Raw genomic sequence first — 24,659 nt, 5'->3', positions numbered from 1 at the left:
GATTTAATGAGTGATGAAGCAGTAATGATTTATATCTGCATTCCCATCATTCTTTTAGTTCACAAATGGCAGGGCCTATACTTCTGTTTTACCCCTGCTGGCATCTGGCATAATATTCACTCAATATTTACTAAGCAAATATTTACTAATATTTACCTAAGTATTGAATAGACAAATGATGACTCAGCTTACATGTCCCTGCCGTTGTCTAAAACAAATTTATTGCCTACTATTAAAGATTTTGCTTTTGACTGCAGTGACTTCTTGGAACAAACAGCATGGCAGATAGGGTGCAAGAGATGAGAAACACAAGCCTAAGAAAAGAGTCTATGGGACATGATACAGTGTGATCAAGAAGAAATTAACCAGTCAGTACTTACAGCATAGGCACATTTCTTTTTCTAAATTAAAGAAGTAAAACAAGGAAGAAAGAAAAGATTTCAGAAATGTCCTTCTATGCATCAATAATATTTCCCACTTTTTTTTCTTGTGTTTCTGGATATTGAACCCAAATAGGGCCTGCTCATTTTATGCAAGAGCTCTACACTGAACTGAGTACCTAGCCCTTTTAAATACTTTTCTATTTGAGACAAGGTCTTACTAAGTTGCTCAGGCTGGGCTATAACTGTGATCCTCCTATCTCATCTCTGGAGGAGCTGGTATTACATGTATGCTATCATGCTGTGCCAAAGTTCTTTTATTACTTGCAGGTCTTTCTGACCAAAATAGATGCAAATAAATATTTGTTAGATGACAAATGATAGCACTGGGAAGATGTTAAAAATTGCTATGGTAAATGAGCTCAAAGCTATAGTGATAAGAAACCTTGTCCTGTAACAATAATGAGAAACTCGGGTATTTGAAGTCATATTGGTAGGAATGGAACATCCCACTCTGCTTGAGGACATAAGCAAAGGTTGGTATATGACCCAGAGAAACAGCCTGGACTTATAACTTAAGATCATATGTTAGAGAACATAACATTTCACATTTACCTTAATTTTGTAGTTTTTATAGGATCTTGAGTCTGTCATTCACAGACAGTAGTCAGTGTATTGTTTTTGACAGAACCCTAAATGGTTTTTAGTGAGACATGGTGAGGACAAGAGATTTTTGTCCTTTTGAGTAATTGTTACTTGCTTAACAATAACTTTCTTCTCCTGTACAAAGATTAGTGATATCTACTCAAAGTTGATTTCTGTTTCCCTTATGCTTTGTTCAGAATCATTCAGCACAAGCCATATACATCACTCTAATATCCTGTTTCCTATTTTTTAAGACACTCCTGGGTTTCCCATGGTTTATGGTTTGCCTTTCTTGAAAATTAACTTTGATGAGCTTTTACAATACAAAAGACAGTGTCAGTATGTTTGCAATGGCTTGGGGTGACGAGATGAATTCATACTGCCCATTATTTTAAAAATTAATCTATGAGCATTATTGTCCTGCATGGGAAATATCATAAATATTATAAATTTAAGGAATCTAATGCAGTTCAGTCTCTGAGAGGCAAGAGAAACAAAAGAAGAAAGAGGGAAAAAAAATGAAACCAGTGTCTACAGAATACCCTAGGAACCCAAGACCGCCAGGTAGGAAGTGGTTAGTCCGCACTAAACTTGCTGTTCCAACCAGAAGCTCGGAGGCAGTGCGCATGCGCAGCACTCCGCTCCCTTAGCTGGGTCTCATCTGCATCCGGGTCCTCGGGCTTCGCCCTCCCAGTGCCGGCTGGGGTCGCTCGCGGGTTGCTGAGTGCTGCTGTTTCCCGCTGTTCCAGCCTCGGAAAAGCCAGAGAGTCCGCTGGTGAGTTGGGGGATCGGTCCTAGGAGGGAACTTGGGCGGGGACCTGGCTAGCGGTTAGCCTGTGGAGCTTTGTGCCTTGATAGACCAGGGCCGGGTTGGGGTCCCTGGAGGCTCGGGGCGGGGGACCTGTGGTTCCCCGGCCTAGACCCTTTGGAACCTGGCTGGTCGTCCTCTCCGGAATTGGGACACCGATTCCTTGTCCCCTTCTCTCGCGCGCCTTTCTCAGGACTCTTCTCCCGACATTTTTAGAAATTCGTAACAGCCATCCTCATTTGCATTCGCTGTAGTTTGCGGAATGACTGGGCCCAGCCAGTCACGCATTTGAGGTGGGCTGCAGACCTCACGGTCCTGGAGTTCTCCCAGCCCTTCAGGATCCTGCGCCTGCCGGTATGGCCAGGCCGCCCGTGCTGCTTTTCTGGTCCAAGCTTCAGAAACCTTTTCAGATCAGGTACAGGGTGCAGTAGGGAGAAGCTTAGAACAGAGATGTCTAGATTCTTGTCCTAGCCATTCCACTAACTAGCAGTGTAACTTAAGTGTTATAGAAGTTCCCATCCAGCTCTCAAGTTCACAGGTTTGTGTTCAGCTGCCAGTTCCCTAAGTGATGCACATCAGAAATGAATCAGCACCTGCTGAAAGGGCTGGTGCTGTATTGTTTTTTTAAATGCCTTCTGGTCACAATGCTGGAGAATTCCATGAAGCCCCAGCAGTTTGGATCTCTGAAGACTGGCAAAACCCGAAAAGGGCACATCTTAAAATTTTGAAGGCTTTCTTTCCTCTGGGTGAGGTGATTTGTTTAGGACTTTTGGAGGTGAAGTCTATGCCCTGTAGAGAGTTACAAATAAACAAACAAGCCAGGTGTGGTGGTCCACACCTATAATCCCAGTGACTTGGGAAGCTGAAGCAGAAGGATTGCAAATTCAAGACCAGCGTGAGCAATGTAGACCCATCTCAAATTTAAAAAAAGGACTGGCGATGCGGTTTAGTGTTAAGATGCCCATGGGTTCAGTCCCCAGTACTCCCCCAAAACGGGGCGGGGAGTGTGGGGGGGAACAAACAAACACTTGCCTATACCTTGCTTTGAGAGACTTGCTTGAATCTTTTTGCAATTAAATATATTGTGTTTTTTTTTTTTCAAATTTAACCCAATTCTAAGAATCACCTATGATATATCTGCAGCTTTCTTAGACTCCCATTTCACATATGTTGAAACACTGCCTAGGAAGAGGGGCCTAAGTATCTGTATTTTTAACAAACATCTTAAGTGATTCTCAACCAATATGGCATATTTGGAGAACCAGTCTTTGAATCAGATACACCTCCACCTCTGTCTAAAACTATTTAATAGCTTTAAGAACTTTAGCAATAAATCTCTTAGAGTTGCAGTTTTCTTCATTTGAAAAGAAAGGATGATAATTTCAACCTCAGGAATTATTGTTTCTATGGCCTTTGTGTCTATTGAACCAAGCATAGTGTTTAGCATATAGTAGATTTTCATAAGTTGGATAAGCTAAGAAAACAGTATGCCCAGGACATAGAAGAAACTTGAAAAGATCTAATGTCCTTCCTGCTCCTTACAGCTTTTTTTTTTCTTTTTATTAAAAGCTTGCAGACTATTCTTCTTAGAAGTAAATATGTATCTTTGATGATCATATCAGCCAGCAATTATTTTTCCTTTTTTGGTGTGTTTATAAAATTATTTTTGATATTAGGTTATTGATAAAAGGAAGATGAGTCCATTTGTTTGGCTGAATTTGACAGTATAAATGCTATTTACATCTTGTTATGCTAGAATTCTAGATTATGGTGGTCATAATTTTTATTGTTTTGTCAGAATTCTAAACTATATTCTTAAGTACATCACTTAGATTCCCTATATTCATTGAAATAAGATCTTTTTTGACTTATTAATTTAAAACATTTGACTTAATACTCTGAAAAGTGTGTGGGTGCAGAACTCAGTAATGCTGAAGCCATGTCAAAAGGATTGGTGTTAATGAATGACCCATTTAAATATAAAACTAAGAATTAAAATCTAAGAATTAATATAGAATATTGTGTATATGTTATACATCTTTACTATATAAAAATCACATTTCTGCATAAATCAGGAGATGTGAATTAGTGTTAAAAATGCTAAAATCCACATTTTCATGATAGATCAATCCATTACTCATTTCAGTATCCATATAATAATTTTTCTTTACTTTAATCTTTTAGACCTAAAATTGGTTTTTGTGAAGCATCCCCCCCCCCAGTTCAGCAGTTTCTTTAGTTTACTTTGTTTTCTTCTGTTTATTTGCTTTTTATTAAAAGTAGCATGTCTAATATTATCTCATTCTTAAAAATTATTTATTTGCATTGGTATCTGCAATGATATATACCTAGCGATGAGAATTATTTCTAGTAGTGAGATTTAAACATTGTTTAACAGAAAAGAGATTTGGTTATTCTGTTATGCCCTGAGTTTTAGCAAGTAACCTAAAATTTGCTTAGTAATGATTGTTACTATTAACTTGTAATCAACAAATGACTACTGCTTTGTTTCTCTTTAGGATTGTTTTATATTGCTTTAGTAGGAGTATGTGTTATACCTATATACAGTGTAGTGTGGTGCTTTTTATATTAAGAATGCCTTAATTTGAATTCTGGCTTTGTTACAACCTGTGTGAGTTCAAATCGTGTGAGTCCATTTTCTTATCTAAAACTGGGAATTTTATTTATTCTTTCCAAGATTATTATAAGCATTAATATGTTTATTTAAATGACCTGACCCACTGTTTAAAACCTAGAATTATTAATTACTGTTTTTAAAGTATAGATTATATTTTATTATGTGCATGTTCTTCTTAATAATTCCCTTTTAAAAATCATCAATATATTACACTTCTATTTGAGTGTCTGTAAAATACTTAAAGTGCTCTACAATGGATTTTTCTCAGGTTGGAACTTCTTGTGTTGGAAGCTGTGTATCACTATAATGAGGCTTGTGATTCTTGATAATTATGACTTGGCTAGTGAATGGGCAGCCAAATACATCTGTAATCGCATCATTCAGTTCAAACCTGGACAGGACAGATACTTTACACTGGGCTTACCAACAGGTAATAAACCACTTTTTAAATTTTAGATACTCAGGTTATCTAAGATTGTGAAATTGTGAAGTTTCTCTTAGTAAAATATTTTTTCTATTCATTTCTTGCCATAACCATTTACATGAGGTAATGTATGAAAACAAAACTGATTGAACCTAATGGCTTTATGTCAGAAGTTTATATATAATCTAGTATTTTATATATATATATATACACACACACACACATATATATGCATATGTATATATATATATATATATATATATATATATAAAATCTAGTATCTAGTATAGTCTAGTATCTAGTCTAATCTAGTATCTAGTATATATATTATATATAATCTAGTATCTACATTTTATTACTATTTTTAAAAAGTTCTGTTTTACCTACTATTCGGAAATGCAGTAGGGAATTTCCTAACAAATTTTGATCATTTTTGTGTTCATTTTGATAAAAGTTATTTGTTTTTAGGAGCATTATTTTCACTATTAATACAATTTCTTAATACCTTACCTTTCTTATTAATCACAGGAGGTACCTAAGTATGTATTGTTGCTTCTTAATTTTACATCACCTGTCATCATCTCTTATTAGCCTTTTATTATTTATTTTCCTTCAAATATAGAATGTTATAATTGAAAAATTATAAGACTGCTATTTCTTTATCACAGAATAAACATAAACATTAATTATAATTATTGAATTCAGTTTTCTGTTAAGTCTTGTCTTAAAAAATGACCAGAAAGTGTGCCATTTGATCTTATGGCTCTTCATTTGGTATTTTTAACCTTTGACTTTGCAAAGGGTGTTATACCTAGAGTCAGAACCACTTCTTGGTTATTTCAAGGCAGTTATTTTATATACCTACACTTGTTTCCTTATCTGTAAGAAGGGTAGGAATAACAATAACTTAAAATGCTGTTTGGAGGCTCAACTAAGTTAGTATGTGCATAAGTCCCCTGCATACTGTATACTCTATAAATTCAAGGCTCTTATAATGTTTTAATCAAATAGACAATTTTCTCCTGTTCCTCCTCCTATACATTCCAACTACATAAAAGTTAATCACAGATGTTTTCTGCTTTGGTGATTTGCATGACTAATATTTCTCAAGTTGATTTTGTTTATTGTTTTGCTTTTTCCTTTTTGGTCTGGGGCAGTAGATCTTGGTGAGAACAGCAGAGGGGGATTTTTTTTTTTAATTATGCACAACAGTACTGTACACTTACAGCAGCACCCTCAGTTCTGTAATGTGAGGTGGTCATTGAATGTGACTTCACAGTATCAGTTTGTCTACTGTTATCCTGGGTTACTTTAAGCCTAACTGTGCCCATCACATTGTCTTAATTATCATGCAGAAGTAGATACTTATTTGAATTCTGAAACAGAAAAACTTCAGAATTTTAAATGCTAGCAGTGCTAAACATGTTTTTATTTTTATAGATCTACAACTTTAGGTTTAATTTTGGTAGTGTAACTGCTTATTAATGCTCCTACAAGGGGAGTATCTCTGGATAACTCTTATTGATGTTTTTTCCCCTATTCATTTTCATTGACTATTGACATGATATGATAATTACATTCCCCTTCCTGATGCTTTTAAAATTTGAACATAAATATATGTGATTGCAGCTAACATGCTATAGAATAATTATTCTTCCACCCAGCACAATTGCTGGCGAATAGCTCTTCAGTATATATTTACTGAAGTGACATTAATGAGCTTGACATTTAAAGGTCTGCATGCTGAGAACTTGACCTGCCTTCCAACCTTATTCCCACCATTCCCAAACACTGAATTGACTCAATGAATTGAACTGCCTGTAGTTCAAAGAATAGGCCTAAACTTGCTGACTTCTTTGCTTCATTTCCATTCATGTTGCTAGCATGGTATACAGTGGAACCCACGAGTTTTGAAATTAGACAGATCTAGATTTGAATCTCTGACTTCACAGCCATTTGATATTTGGCAAATTCTTCTCTTTTTTACTCATTTCTTTCATCCTCAGAATGAGAAAGATAGTGTCAGTTTCCCAAGGTTGTGAGATTTACATGAGGTGATGTATGAAAACAAAAGATCATGTCTTTGGGCCTCTTCCCCGGTCTCTGGTCTATTTTCATCACAACTGTGCTGTTCCCTTTGTCAGAATTTCAGACCTTTTTAAAGAGTTAATTAAAATGCCATCTTTTTTAAATCATTTTCCCAACTAGCAACACTATAATCTTTTTGATTAGACTTCTTTTAGTTTATTTAAGATTTTCCTTGTATCATGGTTATTTTGTTCTTAGTTATCCCTATATTACCAGTTCTTATCATACAGAAAAAAATCCTGGTAATCTTTATTTGATCTGAATTATAGTGAAGACTTGCTAAATGTTACTAAATAACAATAGCAAACAAAATATTAAAATTCCCTTAACCAGTTCCCTCTGTACCATATCTTTCATTCATTTCTTTATCTATATTGATTAAAAAGTAGAAAATGAATGTGTTTTTTTGTCCTTATCATTGTGACAGTTTCTCACTTTTTTATCATATATTCTTAAGGAACTCTTCTAATTCTCTTAACAATGAAAAAACAAGATTCGTTAAACCTTCTAGAGAGGAAAAAGAAAAGCATATTTATCCATCTTTGAGATTTCGTGTCAATGAACAGTAGTTCTTTGCAAAAGAATTATAAAGTTTAACCACGTAATTTTTACATTATTAATTGCAGTTGAAAATAACATGCTTAGTTTTCAGAAAATCTATTACTTTTCTGTTTTTTTTTTTTAATTTTGTGGTATTTATTATTTATAGCCATTTCTATAACTGTCATCTCAAATGAGAGGCAGCTTTTTGTTTTTTGAGTTTTTTAAATTTATTTTTTAGTTATAAGTGGACACAGTATCTTTATTTTATTTTTATGTGGTGCTGAAGATGGAACCCAGTGCCTCAAGCATGCTAGGTGAGGTCCCCCCGCCCCTTGCAGTTTTTTTACACCCAAATTTCCTCTTTTTATTTGATTTTTGTTGTTGTTCAGAGACTGTTAATTTCTAACAAACTTTTACATGCTACTTGGGTATATATTTTATATGTAGGTTTTGTATTTTCTTTCTGGTGATGGTTGTACTAGGAATCAATACTCCAATCAGAATTTGGAAGGTCAGATTAATAGAGTGCTGTCAATCTAACATGAAAAAAATAGAGCAAATTTAGAAAACAATGAAGGAGACCATTTGCAATTGGCTAAATCTATTTCTTCATTGTGTCATATCATGAATCACCAACAAACAAATCTCTTTCCAAATATCAATTAATTTTATAAAACATATAAAAGAATCACATTATAAAAACTAAAATCAGGGGCTGGGGTTGTGGCTCAGTGATAGAGTGCTTGCCTAGCATGGGTGAGGCACTGGGTTTGATCCTCAGCACCACATAAAAATCAAATAAAGTTATTATGTCTATCTACAGCTAAAAAATAAATGGTTAAAAAAAAAAACAAAACTAAAATCAAGCACTTACTGCCAAGATTCCATTTCCTAGAAGTTTTCTCTGTTTTAAATACTTAACACTTCTGATTCTCATTTACACATTTTAGTTGATATGTGCTAAAGATAACAGGAAATGAAAACCAGGAACTCCAGTGTAAAAGCTGTAGGGCTAATATTCCTCACTCTCAATTTCAAAATTCACTGTAGGGACAGTACTTAAATTTGGCACTAGTTCTCTTTTTTGTTAAGTGGTCAACACTTATCCTATTTATGTATCAATTTATACTAGAACTTGAGTTTATTTTATTTCATTTTTCAAAAACTGGGATGTTTAGTTTTCTTTTAATTCAAATATGCTCTTTACAAGGTAGCTTGTAAAGAAGCTAATGTATATTTGTTAATTGGATATGTATTTAGATTAATAATTGCCTAATAAATTAAAAATACAGAATTAAGAAAAGAATTAAAGTAAGCATATAGAAATGTTTTTTAAGATGAATTTTCAAGTTATGTTAGAAAATGGAATCTTTATCTATTTTAGGGAGTACACCTTTAGGATGTTATAAAAAACTAATAGAATATCACAAGAGTGGAGACCTTTCTTTTAAATATGTGAAGACTTTTAACATGGATGAATATGTAGGTAAGCTCTTCTTGAATTACGTATTATGTTTTTAATTAAATGAATATATTTTTAGAAAATATATATATTTAATTTATGTTTTGAATATAATAGGAATATACCGCTTCATGTTGAGATTGGGAATTCACGTAAAAATTTGTATTTTTTATGTGGATAACACAGTATAGTAGCAAGAATACAAGAGGAGAATACATAACTGGCCACTTACCAGTCATGCAACTTTGAGCCAATCCATTCACATTTTATGGTCTCTTTTTCTCTCTCTTTTTTCCCTTAAGGCACAGTTAAAACTAGTGATGTGAGGATAAATTAATGTATGTAAAAGTAATTAGTAAAATATATGTTTCAGATTAAAAACCATATATAACTGTGAAGCTTTTTTTATGATGTATTGAGTGTTATCTTGCTTAACTGGGAAGATCTCTGATTCATAGAAATTCTGTTAAAATATAAATATAGGAATACACTTTTAACAGAAACATAAGTGATAGCCCCACAAATTATTATGATTCAATATACTCTGCATAGATACGGGAGGAATAGAGTAGTAACATGGCCAACATTTCAGTTGAACAGTTAATTTAACAAATTTAGTTAATTTAATAAACATTAATTTAATAAATTTAGTAAATTAGCTTCACTGCTGAAAACTTCATGTGTTCAAGAAATGTATAGTGATTAAGTGCACATGGCCTAGACTGCCTGTGTTTGTATTCCAACCCCTCTGTGAGCTACAACCCCTCTATTTTACTTGCTCATCTATAAAATGAGGATAATAATATTTCCATGAGTGTATTATAAATTTATTGTGTTACTACATATCTGTGGTATGTTATAATACTGTGCATATAACAAGCAGGCATTCCACATTAAAAATATTTTTAAATTAAATACAGTGTGAAAAAGCTTTACTTCTGGAAATAGTTACTTTTGTTTATTAAATTCATTTAGGACTTCCAAGAAATCATCCTGAAAGCTACCATTCTTATATGTGGAATAACTTTTTTAAGCATATTGATATAGATCCTAACAATGCTCATATCCTTGATGGAAACGCTGCAGATTTACAAGCAGAATGTGATGCATTTGAAAAGAAAATAAAAGAAGCTGGAGGAATTGATCTCTTTGTTGGAGGTATGTAAACAATTTTGCCACTAATTATTTGTTTTTTAATTCTTGAATTAAGTATTTTAAAATTTAAAAAAATCTTAACTTTGTATAATACTCAGAAATAGCCTGACTTCCATTTTTTAATTTTCATCAAACATAATCTTAAAATTCTAACAGTTAATGCTCAGAATTGCTTAAATTATATTTTGAGAGGTAGGTTCCAATCCCTGTTATAGTCTTCTAATTATCTCTTTAAGTTTGATAGTTTACCACATCATAAAAAATGAATGACCTGTTTACTTCCTAAATGATAGCTTTATCTTTAATATTTAATACTTCAGTGCAGCCTATTTATCAAATTAGAGTTGAATCTAAAAGTTTGCATAAGAAATAGGTAGATTGTAGCAGGTCACTTAAATTGCTTCATATCACTAAGAAAAATCAGATTACAGTGATCTAAGACTTTTTATTTATCATCAACCTTTAGATAGTATGAGTTAAACTATGTAATTATTTTAATAAATTCCAGTGTATGAATATTAAACTGACCAAATTTCACTTATAATTTATGTGTTCATATAAATATATATATTTATGTGTGTGTGTATGTGTGTATGCATAATGTACTAAAAATAGGAATGTCTTCCCTTGTAATAATATGATTTTCTGTTATCAGTACAAAGCATCTGAGACATCTAGCCAGTTGCCATCTGAATAGTGTATCAACTAAGCTAAAGCCAAAATTAATTTCACCAGAGTTTTTAGTATTCAACTAAAATACTAATGCCTTAAATTAACATATATTACCTATCTGTATATGTATATTTTATAATTTACTTATTAGAAAAACACTCATAATTACATGAATTAGAAATATGTTAGTTTATGATTGGAATAATTGAGTATGTTTGATGTAGTTGGTTGCAAAATTGGGTTTTGCTGTGAGATATAAATTTAATCCTATTTTGGCCACTTGCTCTCTGCATGTCCATGGTAAGTTTATTGAAGTTCACTGTGTTTATAAATAAGATTAATATTAACTGTTCCAAAATCTGTGAAAATTAATCACACCATAACATGTTTAAAACAGTGCTTAATATATATTGATACTCTGTAGTTTTTTTTCAGTCTTGTTCTTTTTTCTAAACTACAGCTGCTGACATAATTCTCTCTCCTGAGGAGGTTTTTACTAAATTAGTGACAGGTTACTCAATAAGATCAAAAAATCTTTGAGGAAATATATCATTTATTTTCTTGTGTAGATAGAATGTTTATTTATATGAGCAAGAATCCAAGTTAAACTATTTTGTTTTTCAAAATAGAAAGTTATATATGTTTTAAATAAAATTTGCTAATATTACTTAAGCAGTCCTTAAAGGAGTGCTTACATGTTCCAGTTTTGTACTATGGATAATTTTGACATAATTACCATTTGCTCCAGAGACAATAAATGTTTGAGAATGTTTAGGGAGTATACTAACCATCCACTCTTTAGATTATCTAAACTCTATACCAAACTGAAGTAGAATCACTGACCTAACCTGTTTATCTTACTTTTATTGAGAATTGTTTTCACTTATTTCTTTGGGCCAAAGAAAGCAGTTATAGTTGTTAGAGGTTGTTAGTTGTTAGAGGTTGCTTATTAAACATGGAAAAAAAATGTCTTCATTGTGGAATTTTATTTTCCCTGTTAATTTATTGACCTTATATAAGAATGTAGTGCCAGGAAGTAGAGTTTAAAAATGTGATAAGATCTCCCTATTTTGTTCTTTGCCTGCTTTCCAGAAAGCATTCATAGCTTAGTGTAATTTTAAAAACCGTAGCTCACTTATCCCAGATTTTGCTAGAACACTTTTCATTCCCTATAGCTGTAAGTCATTTCTCATATGTCTTTTTAGATAAATGTTTTGGGAAGTTTTCCTCACTACAGCACCTCAGTTTTCTTTTCAAAGTAGATTGAGCATGAATTATAATTTTTTATAGTTATCACTGACTACTTAAAAAAAATAGATTTTTTAAAACCAGTTTGTTTTAAGCTTTCTATAGTCATCTCCCCCATACCAAAAAAGAAGAAAAAAGAGAAAGAGGGAAAAAAAACAAAAACAAAAAAACTTTTTCAGAGCGTTCCCTTGTCTCCTCCAATAACATCCTTATTATACTCTGATAAGCCCAGGTCTGACATTGTCCATATACCATCTAAAGTCTATAATTACTCTGCATGAAAAGAGAAAGGTTAGCTTACTAAATTTTCTTCTTCTACTTGGGATAATTTGTTTATTAGATATGTATTCATGAAAGAATCTCATTTGATTCTTTTCCTTTGTTGATCTAGGTTTGTTATCATTGGACTTTTCAAGATGAGGCTTGATATCAGGGTCTTACCACTTACCCTTCTTTTGTTCCAGGGTTTGGTTAATAAAAACACTAAGAACTGTGCCAAATGGGATCAAAATATCAGCTTTATTAAAGGTAAAGTTGGACTAGAGATTGCAGGTTGGCTTGAAGCCAGAATGGGGTTTTCTCCTCCTCCCCTCTGAATTGGAAACAGAACTTAGAAGAGCTGAAGAATGTTAATCTACTTTTACTTACTCCAGGGAATTAGAGCAGGAGTTTTCTTTTCTTGGTAAAAAAGAGAAAGGAGGAAGTACATCTTCTTAAAAGTTCTCATTCTTCCTCTAATGGCAAAAGTGTTCAAAGAGAGGGTAAAGTATAACATGACTTCTTAACGTACCCAAGTAACAAGATACACAAATGTGGCATTTTCTAAATAAAATATATTAACATAAGAAATATCTCAAAGTTTTTTTTTTTTTTTTAAGTAAAAACAGTAGGAAAAACTTCCAACCTTTTGTTTTTTTGGTTACATGAGTGAATTCTTTGGTTGCCAGTGATATGGACAGACTAATGGGACCAGAAGTGAATTAGTTGGAATGATTCTGAGGCAACTCAAAACCGAAGGAAGAGTTGAAACAATAAGTTTTTGGAAAAAATAAGTCTTTGGAAAAATAAGAATCAGAGAACCTAAGATCTCAAAAGTAAGAACTCATCAATCTTTTCTCTGTAGTGCTCTCATCCTGTGCCTCAATTCTAGATGTCTTCTGATTTTTTTTTTTTTTTTGTATTCCAGGTCAAGATTCTAATATGAAAAGCAGTTATAGATTTGTTTATCTTGGGGCAAGTGCTTATATCTAGACAGTAATCTCTATCTAAAAGGGACATAGGAAATGATAATTGTTTACGCCCTTGTGGTGAGGGAAGTAGAGCAACAAGTGGGAGAAACTACTGAGTCTGCCAAAAAATAAAAATCATCCATTCATTTATTCAGCCATTATCTATTTAGTACCTCCTATATGTAATTTATTGTTCTCCTGAACTTTACATACTACCCACAGAACTATAATAATATAGGAAAGACATATAATCCACACAGTGAGTTTTTGAGATGTTTCATATAGATGTTGATATCTCACTTTAGACCTAAAGACCAAAGAGTAATTAGCCGAATTATATACGTGTGTATATGTATATTTTATATGTACATATATATGTAATCAGAGACCTCAGTTTTTGAGTTACCCATGTCCAGTAAACAAATGTGTCAAGGCTTTTCTGTTAACTATGCTCATAGCTTCAGCTTAGCTGCACACTTTTGTATGGTTCAAATCACCAGTGAGAGCTCCAGTGTTGATCTTAGTACACTTAACCGTTTTTTTTTTTTTTTTCTTTTGAAGCTTTTATTCTCCTGGTTCCATCCTTTCCTCTTTACACATGTAAATATAGATGTAAATATAAATATTTGTGTATATGTATATCTAAGAAATAATTTTATTAGAAACCTAGAAATTTACAATTATAATTAAAACATATTTAGATGCAAATATTTACTTAATAGTTGAAAAAATATGCATATTTATCACGTGTGTGTCCTTACATTAAAAAGGTATGTCCCCACATTAAAATTTCCTGGATTTTTTTGTGCTTTGGTGGTCTATATTTGCTTAACAGCTTATTTATTTCTTCATCATTCTTTAAAACTAGGTTATTCTATGTCATATTTTACCTTGATTTGGGCTGGGAAATTCTCCCACTAAGACTGAGAATAGTTCTGTGTGATTTTTTTTTGTTGTTTTAATTATATTTTAGATAGATGTGTGTGTGTGTGTGTGTGTGTGATGTGTGTGTATGTGTACATTATAGTGTCAAATGTTATTGACATAGATTATAGTGAAAAATGTTTGAAAAAAAATACTCTCCTAATAGTTTCTTTTCTTGCTTTTTTTTTTTTTTTTTTTTTTTTTTTTTTTGATGCTTATATATTTTGGTGTGATTACAGTGCAGAATTAGTGATATTTTGGTTGCATTATATTTGCAATAAAAATATTATCTTGTCCAATGTATACATTGTTTTAATTGAGGAAACTATACTACACAGAGTCTACTAGTTTATTGCCCCTTCTGGACTAAAACCAACAAATTAAAGTGTGATATAAAGACCACTTGGTTAGCCAGGCGTGGTGGTGCACACCTGTAATCCCAGTGGCTTGGGAGGCTGAAGCAAGAGGATTGCAAGTTCAAAGCCAGCCTCAGCAACTATGGCCCTAAGCAGCTCAGTGAGGTCCTGTTTCTAAATAAAATATAAAAAGGGCTGGGGACATGGTTCAGTAATTAAGCACCCTGGGTTCAATCCCCAGTTTTAAAAAAAGACCACTGTGTTAGGAATTAGAAGACTTGAATTTGAGTTTGTATTTACCAAATTGTGATCTTAAATGAGTCTCTTATGTACCTTAAGCATCAAAGATTTCTGTCTTAATAAAAAGTGAAGGACTTGAAGGAAATAGTTATGCCTAATCTTGCCATCTCATAAGATTGTTACACATATGTTGTGATGATGTATGTGAAAATACTTTTATGAATTGTTATATTAAGGTAGTACTTAATTTTACTGCTGTTATTAGAATCATACCAGATCAATGTTATGCTTATAGAAAAAAATGGAAATATTTTGTTGAATGAAATGCAGAAACACATTTTAATACAGTATTAGAAATTCAGCTATAAATTATGACAAGGTAAGTGTGTTATGAATTTTTGCTCATAAAACCATGTTAAACCTTGAGACAATTTAAATGAGAGAAAAATAATTATTATTTTTTTGGTATGTGTGTATTTCTTTTTAAAGGAATTGGTCCAGATGGTCATATCGCTTTCAATGAGCCAGGATCCAGTTTAGTGTCAAGGACAAGATTAAAGACTCTAGCAATGGATACCATTTTGGCAAATGCAAAATATTTTGATGGAGATTTGTCAAAAGTGCCAACTATGGCCCTCACTGTTGGTGTGGGGACAGTGATGGATGCTAGAGAAGTAAGAATTCTATGTTCTTTATATATTATTTTGATGTTTATATATTTTGGAGTAATTATCATGCAGAATGATTGATATTTGGTCACATTCTCTTTTTAGTGATTTTTTTTTTTTTTTAGTGTTCAGCTTTTTTGTCAGTCTCATAGTTAGATTTAGAAATCAACTAACTTTATCTTTTGGAGCTATAAAGAATTAGCAGCACCTTTTTTTGAGGTACTGCTTCACTTGATTATTCCTGCTTCACAGTTGGAGGTCCTAAAATCTTAAGCAATCACATGGTTTGTTTTTAATTGAAATAAACAGTATTGTGAAAGGACTGCTGGGACAGATGCAGTGGTAGCCCACTATATAATGTGGAGCTCTCAGGATGATTTAGTATACATAGAGGATAGACCAGTTAGTTTCTAGCTGAAAAGGAACCCATCGAATCCTAGATCTATTCTAAATTTAATGCACATGCTCTGAAAAGTAGACCCTGTCAAATTTCTAAGTTTTTTAAATTAATTTGTCATTACCTTCCTTGAGAATAACAGGAAAAATTATAGTCAGTTTATGATTATTAGTGGTTAAATTATGTGGAAGCCTAGAAATCAGTTATTTTCTGGTAGCCAGATTGGATAGCTCAAAGTGGATAGAGTATTATTAAAAAGTCTATTTAATTATATTTAGACTTGAACATATAAATAGAATTATCATTGAAATATGGGTATTTCTCATCTAAATATCATAAGTATTTGAAAAATATCTTTTAATGAATGAAAATTTATAGTAAATAAGTTAGAAAAAATATTTTAGAACAATTTTATTTCTGAAAAATGAAACAGTTTTCTAACATTTAACAAGATATAAGTTTTAACCCAATTCTTATGTTAATTTTTAGAATGAACAGAATATTCAAATACTGATTTTTCCCCCTACTTTGAATCAAATTTTCCAACAAAATTATGATGTCATTCACCTAACAGCATTTTTTTCTAAGTATTACTGGAAATTATCATTATAAAACTATTCCAGGGCTATGTCATTTTGCTTAGGACCTATCTTAGTTCTTTGATTTTTTTCATAGCATTCTTTTGAAGCAAGTTTTTTATTTATTGATTTTTTTCTATCTTTAATTATAATGGTTTAATTTATTCTTAGATTCTCTTTTCCTAACAAAACGAACTGTTCTTTGGTGTCATTTTCTTTAATAGCACATACACTTAGCTACTGTTAAGTGGAAAGATTTAAATATAGAACTAAATTCAAGTAGTGAATTCATTGATATATATATTCACATCATGGCAGCTCAGATAATGAGGATCTTCTGAACACACCTTGGACGTTATTTCATATTTCATCAAGATTTTGGAAATTTCAACTAGATTAGGAACCTCATAGGCTAATAGCCTCAATTATCAAACTCTTTCCTTGCTTTGGGGTCTTCACGATGACACTATGTCTAGAATGCTTTTTTCCATTCCTTGCATGGCCAACACTGCACCATTTAATTTTCATGTTTTTTTCTTTATCATCATACTCATAGGCAAAATTATTTTCTTTTATTCTGTCATACCACTCTGATATTTTCCTTTAGGTAGCACTTGTCATAATTTGTAATTATTTTAGTATATTTACTGATTTAATATGTTTTTTCACTAATTTATACTCTGCATGAATTTATGAGGCATGTATATGTACTCCCTCATACTGTCTGTCACATAATAGGTATTAAGCAACTGCTGGGAATAGTTTGAATGAAATACTTAGGTTCACAATTCATTTTGGACAAAATTGGTCCTATTCACTACAGCTTGTTTATCTACCTGAACCACTAGAAATGATTTTTGTTGACTTTTGGCTATTTTTCAAAGCCAATTTACCTGGAAAGGAAATTTGGGTCAGGTGCGGTGACTCAAGTTTGTAATCTCAGCAGCTTGAGAGGCTGAGGCAGGGGAATCCTGAGTTCAAAGTCCATCTCAGCAACTTAAGGAGGCCCTAAGCAACTCAGTGAGATCCTGTCTCTAATAAAATACAAAACGGGGGTTGGGGATATAGCTCAATGGTTAAGTGCCCCTGGATTCAATTACAAGTACCAAAAAATTTAAAAAAATGATTAAAATTTGTTTTTACTAAATTATATTTAAAAATTAATGCCATATATTATGAAGATAATCCCCCCAAAAGACACAAGTACTTTTAGCTATTGTAACATCTTTAGAATTATTTTATTAATTGTAACTATTTGCATAGTTATTCTTACGAATTAAAGCAAAGCCAATAAAACTTAAAATCAGCTTTTCACTTCCTTACCGAAAGTCACACAGATTATCAATGACTTCTTAATTGCTGAAACGACCATCTTCTCTGCAAGTCCCATCCTAAATCATGCTTGTGTCCAGTCTTCACCTATCCTATTCACTATATTAATTTCTGGATAAGTTTATCAAAAACATTGTTCAGTTTATTATTAATCTGTGTAATTGTGAGTCTCTATTATTCCATCACAGGATCAAATCTAGCCTCTTTGTTTAGCATATCAGTGTCCAGTGTCCAGCTATTTCCTTTCATTTCCTTGTGCTCCATCCTTACCAAACTTTTAGCTTTTTATTGACTACTCCTTAACTCTCTGAAAGGATCCTGTATATAGAGATTTTCTAATTATTCTTAAACTTGATTTTCTAGAGGAGCTACTCTAAAACTTTCCTCAACTCCCCCAGAGAGTGTTACTTCATGTCACCATTATGCTTTATTACATTTTATGTATTGTACATATTGTATATATTTTATACATAGAGTACAATAGTTTCTTTCTGTATCTCATCTTCTGGCATCCTTGCCATCTTCAGACTGTATGGTGCGTAAGAATTTAGAAATGAAAATCTGAAAATCATGTATTTTCTGCTTCCTGTTTCTTCCTAGGTAAATCTTTAATCCTTAATTTCCTCACATATTAAAAATTGCATTTTTGATTTAAATATCTACTAGGAATGGATACAGTGGGTTAAAAATACAGTTTTTGTAAGCTATAAATATCTACTTGTTGATGGAATGATTGCTTAAATGTGAACTATCACCCAAATGTGCTCATCTCATAACCTTTTAAAATAGTGTTATTGCAATACATTTATTATTTAAGTAGCATGAGGCTATCTCATTGCAATATCTGCCTGATCATTGATTCTCAAACGTCAGTTCATGCATAAGAATCACCAGTGTTTTTTCTCAGTAACCTGTATTATTACAGAGTTCCTTCCGTAATACATGCATCAGTCTTTAAAGAACACATTGGCTATTAATGCCCAGCAAGAAAAACTGATTTACAGATTCATTAATTAATGTTTTATTTATCTTATTATATCAAACATAGTTAATTACTGTTTTAAAAGATGAATGTTTTAAGAGATGAATGCTTTATAGCTACATTAAATTCTTTGTTGAGCTTGTATACCTAAGAACAAGATTTATCAATTAAACAAATTAGTGGAAATCCATACATATCTTAATATATTCATGGACTTGGGTTTAATCAAGATATATCTTCACAGTGAAAACTGAATAGTAAATTGTGATAAAAAAGAAATGTTGTAATATCCTGATCTATTAGTGTTTCATTTCCTCCTAGTTATAAAATATGCACATATACGTGTATAAAATGTCTATGATGTTATACATATTTTAGAACTGCAAATATCTAATGTTTTTAATTATAAGGCAAATTATGTAAGGATTCATAACATTAATTTATTCATGTGTATATTCTAAGTTGTAAAATCAGATTGACTTGCTCCTAAAAAATGATAAAGGGACGATTCATTTTGACATACATATACACTTACAGTTACATATGTTCTTTGAATTATTTCATAGGCAGTTAGGAATTTAGGAGCATGAACTTGGTTTTTTTCTAAATTTTAAGTTTCAGGCATATGTGCCTAAAAGGCAACTCCTGTGTTTAAGTGGATCCCTAATTCTCTTAAGTTCAGTTTTTGTTTGAAACAACTTTGGATAATCATATATGGTAAATGAAATGATCTTAAACACTTTAAATATCTGTTGTTTTAGAGTCTTTCTGCTTTTCTGTAATAGTATCTGGAGTAGAACAATTTGGTGTATCATTCCAAATTATGTAAATTTTTTGAAGACCCATAATTCTTCTTTTGCAAGACATACCCTTTTTCTTGATCCTCCCAGGTATCTTTTACACATCAGTATCCACCATGATAATAATATGCACTTACATGTCAGAGTTGCCTACTCATCAGGAACAAAATTAAACTATTAATTAACAAGTTATATTCATCACTTTTTAGGTGATGATCCTCATAACAGGTGCACACAAGGCATTTGCCCTGTACAAAGCAATAGAAGAAGGAGTCAATCACATGTGGACTGTTTCAGCTTTCCAGCAGCATCCTCGAACTATTTTTGTATGTGATGAAGATGCTACTTTAGAATTAAGAGTTAAAACTGTGAAATACTTTAAAGGTGAGCATTGAATATACAAAGCAATGTTTGAGATGTTCTGTTATAGATGACAGAATTTAATGTGACTGGGTTTAATTCTACACTGTGGCCTGTTGAAAACTGGAATTGTGCTGATACAATGGCCAGTTTTTTCAATTGATAAAAATTCTCACCTCAGATAATAGTGTCTTTCAGAGTAGGTTCCGTGTGTGTGTGTTTGTGTGTGTGTGTGTGTGTGTGTGTGTGTGTGTGTGTGTGAGAGAGAGAGAGAGAGAGAGAGAGAGAAGAAAATGTCTTTACTTGTATTTTCAGTAAACCCAACTCTTGAAATCCCAAATTTCGGAAAATATTTTACTTTTATACTGAATTTACCATATTAAATAACCCTATAGGAAGTCTATCTTTGTCTTTTCTGGGTTTGTTTTTATATTTACAAGTTCCATCTTAACCCTCTACCTAGAACCTAATTCATGGTTAAGATGGGTCTCCCACTATCTCATTTAATCTTAATAATTTCAAACCAATATATTCCTGTAGATTAAAGTTATAATGGCACTAAATTTGAAAGAGTATGGAATAAACTCTGCAGATAGAGTTTGATTTCCCACAATCCTGTGTGATGATTTTCCTTTTGCTTTTTTCGGTAGTCTAGTTCAGTAAGTCTTACTGTGTATAAAAAAAACTGCATATACTTGACATAATGGATGGTTTAGGAGATTTTTCAAGTGACAGTTTGACTATGTTAAATGGAGACTCCATTCCCTGACTAAGAGTGAACTCCACATATAAACCCAAACATAAATAAGCTATATAAATGGTATTTCTTTATAAAGTATCTATATTTATGTAGCCAATATTGAAAATTAATTGGTTTTAAATGTTAGCACAGAGTGTATAGTACTACTGTTACATCAATAAATATTTTTAATCTTTTACTGTAGTTACTGTGTTCAACAGGTATTAAAAAATGTATAGAACACATCACAGCTATATTTCATGAATATTGTTGTTTAATACAGGTGTAAGAAAGTTACCATATTTTATTGCTTCTAAGACACATTTATCTTTCTGAAATTAGAATGTTTCTTAAAATTGGTGTCTTATCATAGTATACCTGATAGCATTTTGTTTTAGTGGTATATAAAATAATTATGTCTTATGGTATACAGAATCTCATATTCAGAAATATAGTATTAATAATATTTAAAATTATAATTGATTTAAAGGAGATCAGTAACTTGCAATTCATATAAAATGTCTGAATATGGCAAAATATTGAGGTTGGATACAAATGATTGAAATTTACAAAACACTGAAAATCTCATGTTTAAAACAAATTTAGAAAATGCTGTGTGTCTAGTTTTGTTTTGTATTTGCACTTATGTTTTGTGAGCATTTTCCTGTTTTACAAAATAACTCTTTAAAAACATTTTTTAATGGATAGTTAAGTGGGTAAATCATGGTTTACTTAAATATTTCCTTATTATTTAGTACTTCATCTTTTCTATCTCTTGTCATTTAAATTACTTGTTTTTACCAAGCCACAAATATATCCAATTAAACAACAACAACAAAAAAAATGTTGGCTTCTTTGTAATTTGGCAGATAGAAGCAGAGAGCATCTCAGTGATAAACTGTGAGTAGACAGAGTTCTTGAATGGAATTTTATCCCTATATCTCCAAACCGTCCTCCAGATTTCATCGCACATATTAGATTTCTTGAAGTTAATACAGGCAATCCACATTTCCACATATGCCAGTTTCAGTGTCCATTTTCTAGTACCAGTAATCCCCAAATAGACCCTGTTGGTACCAGTCTGTCTGATTTTATCACAACTTGATATTTATCAGACTATTTTTACATTTTAGTGAATATTTAATTTAATAATAGCCAGTACTTGTATGACCAGGCATTATTCTAAATGTATCATATTCATTGATTTACTTAATTCTTATGGCAGTGCTATAAAGTGAACTTTCATATACTGCCATTTTCAAAGGATTTAGTAGGCTTAACAGATAGAGATGTTAAGTTACTTACCTGAAGTCATATAGCTTATAGTGGGCAGAGCTGGGTAACTGAAATCAGATACCTAGAATTGGGCTTTTGTCCATTCTGTTATACTACCTCCCAGAAGAGGAATAAACTGTGAATATAGTATCATCTAAATCAAAGATATATTTGTGTGCTTTTCCCCACACTATAATCAGTGCTTCCAGGAAAAATATAAGCATAAGTTAGATAATTTAAACTAGAGGAGAAGGAGGTATTTATGTATGTTTAGTTCTTTTAGTGTTATATAAATTCCAAGTTCTTCTGAAACATGTTAAAGTGTAAACTGTTCATGAGAGGATATTTGCATTACCTGAAGAGTACCTTGTATTTTCTACTTTGGAGCTGTATATATTTCTAAAGAGGTTTCAGAATATCAGTGTATGTCAAAAAAGTAGAATTTAGATCTTATTCTGGGCCATATATAAGCCTTACTTTGCAGTTAAGTATTTTGATTTAGAGTTAATTAAATACTCAAGAGTGCACATATTTCAAATGTAGTTTTATGTATTTGGCATATTCTCACTGAGTTACTATTATATCCCATCAGAAAACTGGAGGATACTATTCTGGGTGTTGTTGCCTATAGTTCTTCAAATTCCATTTACAATACTACCTTTTCTTCTGTCTTCACTAAAAAATGTTAACAGAGTTCTAATTATTTAGTAAAGGTTCTAATTATTTAGTTCCTGAAAAAGATCTAGGTTAACTAAATTCCAAACAGTAACAATTATTACTAAATGGAAGCTTATTTCATATGTACCTTTTGAAAGATACAGGTTAATCACAAGAAAAGTTTAATACTTGGGCATTTTATTCATGTAAAGCTTTTTGGTATTGCTTTTTAATTAGAACTTATTTATCTTTGAGTTAGTGTATTTTATAACATTATTTATGGTGATGAATTTTTTTTTTCTGTTGTGTCCCTTTTAGGGGCCACCCCTATAGCCTGACAGAGGTAAAAGTTACTTTGTAAATAAATTGATATTTAGATACTATGACATATAACATTATGACATACAAAATGTCATTTAAATACAAATTATTAATAATTTTGTATCAAGAATTTACTTATTTCTGTTTATGACTTAAGTGCCAGTTATTATTTCTTTTTATGGAATTTCTTAATGTAGAAATTTGTCAGTTTTTACCTTATTTCATAGTAAATTATTAAAGATTAGCTAGAAAGCAATTAATAGAATTTTCAAATTAATTTCTAGTTTGAAAACAGCCTTATGTATAAAAGCTATTTTCAGTGTGTAGTTAAAAAAAAAAAAACTTTATAAAGTAGTTGGGTTTTTAATGTTTATCTTGATGTTTTAAGTTGTGTTTTAAAGCCACAACTTAAATGTATTCTACCCATCATCAAAGTTGTTAGCAAATATAGAAAATTATTCTGTACAGGATGATCCTCTACGAAATGATTCATCTTCTAAATTACATAACTGAAAATTATTCTTCCCTGTCTTACTGAAATTGGACCTTTGAAGTGCTGAATCAGCCTTTAAGTAGGCTGTTGAGAAGTTAACTTTCTTTTACTTTCAGTAGCAGTAGAAAATGGGATATTTCCTCCTTTCAGAATCTCCTTTGAAGACTTCTCCTAGGTGTTTTGTTTTTTTTTTTTCCTCTACAGGAACTCCTCTCAGGGTTCTTTGCTTATACCCTAGAAGTGGGTCTCCCTCACACTTTGTATTTTAGGGTGCTTTGTTCAGCCTCCCTGACAAGAACATTTCCTTACTTACCCTATCTCCCCAAACTAAAAATCCCATTTTCTTTGGAAACCAAGTTCCAAGTGCTTTTCCCCAGCCTCTGTGTTTACAGTGACCTGGAAAATTTAAATGATTTCTCTGATTTCCAAAGTATAAAATAATCAGTTAACTGATTCTGTCAAAAGACAATCTTCTTAGAACTATTTCTTTTCAAAGAAATATAGTACTTATGCCTTTAGACATTAATAACTAAAAGATGCTACTTCTCAAGAAGCTTTAATATGTAAGAACCATTCGCAAGCATATTACAAAATGAAATTTAAACTCTGCTTAAATTTAGAATCTAAATTTCTACAGTAACTTAGCGTTTAATATAGGCATCTTCTGAACTGGTTTAGGAAACCTTTCTCAATATGTAATGGTTAATATGTAATCAACCCTTTTCATAAACACAAATATTTATGGAGTAGAAAACAATTTGCCAGTTGAATGCATATGGTAATATGTTGAAGGACTAAAGCTATCCTACTGTAATAGTTCTCAGCTCCTCTCTGGAGTCTAGTAAAAGAACTACCAGAAGATCAAAGTCAATAAAAGCTTTTAAATGTAATTAGAATGTATTAATAAACAAATTGTATTCAAATTTGGTATCCTGACATAGAAATGCTCTGAAGAACTGCTCCTACTTCTGGCTACTTTCAAAGTACCTGTATACATTCTAAATCTACATCGTTTCATCGATAATTATAAATTGATATTTGCTAGGTAGTTTAACATTTTGAAACATTTTTTAGTTTTTCAATAAACTTGATTTTTGTATCAGATGGGAACAAAAATACTTATATCTTATAAGTCTTTTGCTTGCTAAAGTAAATGAGAGTTCAAAATTAACTAAAACGCTTGCTAAAGTAAATGAGAGTTCAAAATTAACTAAAACAAAACTAGAATTGTGCTTTTTTTCTTTA

General features: G+C 31.8%; 1 protein-coding gene across 4 annotated transcripts in view; it reads left to right on the top strand.

The window, feature by feature from the left end:
• The first annotated feature begins 1,651 nt into the window (after positions 1-1,651).
• Positions 1,652-24,659, top strand: part of Gnpda2 (glucosamine-6-phosphate deaminase 2) — a 41,630-nt gene continuing 18,622 nt past the window's right edge. For 2 of the 4 annotated variants that reach the window (XM_048784420.1, XM_048784422.1), the window contains exons 1-6: positions 1,677-1,800; positions 4,740-4,901; positions 8,911-9,012; positions 9,964-10,146; positions 15,302-15,486; positions 19,779-19,953. In XM_048784420.1, coding sequence (XP_048640377.1) covers positions 4,778-4,901; positions 8,911-9,012; positions 9,964-10,146; positions 15,302-15,486; positions 19,779-19,953 — 769 coding nt within the window. In that variant the 5' untranslated portion in view covers positions 1,677-1,800; positions 4,740-4,777. Of the gene's footprint in view, positions 1,801-4,739; positions 4,902-8,910; positions 9,013-9,963; positions 10,147-15,301; positions 15,487-19,778; positions 19,954-21,537; positions 24,656-24,659 lie in introns of those variants that run through there. The other 2 variants (XM_048784421.1, XM_015482078.2) reach the window with 2 other exon arrangements.

This window comes from Marmota marmota, unplaced genomic scaffold (assembly GCF_001458135.2).
Source record: "Marmota marmota marmota unplaced genomic scaffold, marMar, whole genome shotgun sequence".
Lineage (NCBI taxonomy): Eukaryota > Metazoa > Chordata > Mammalia > Rodentia > Sciuridae > Marmota > Marmota marmota.
The sequence above is the reverse complement of the archived record's forward strand: the minus strand, read 5'-3'. Positions and strand labels throughout refer to the sequence as shown.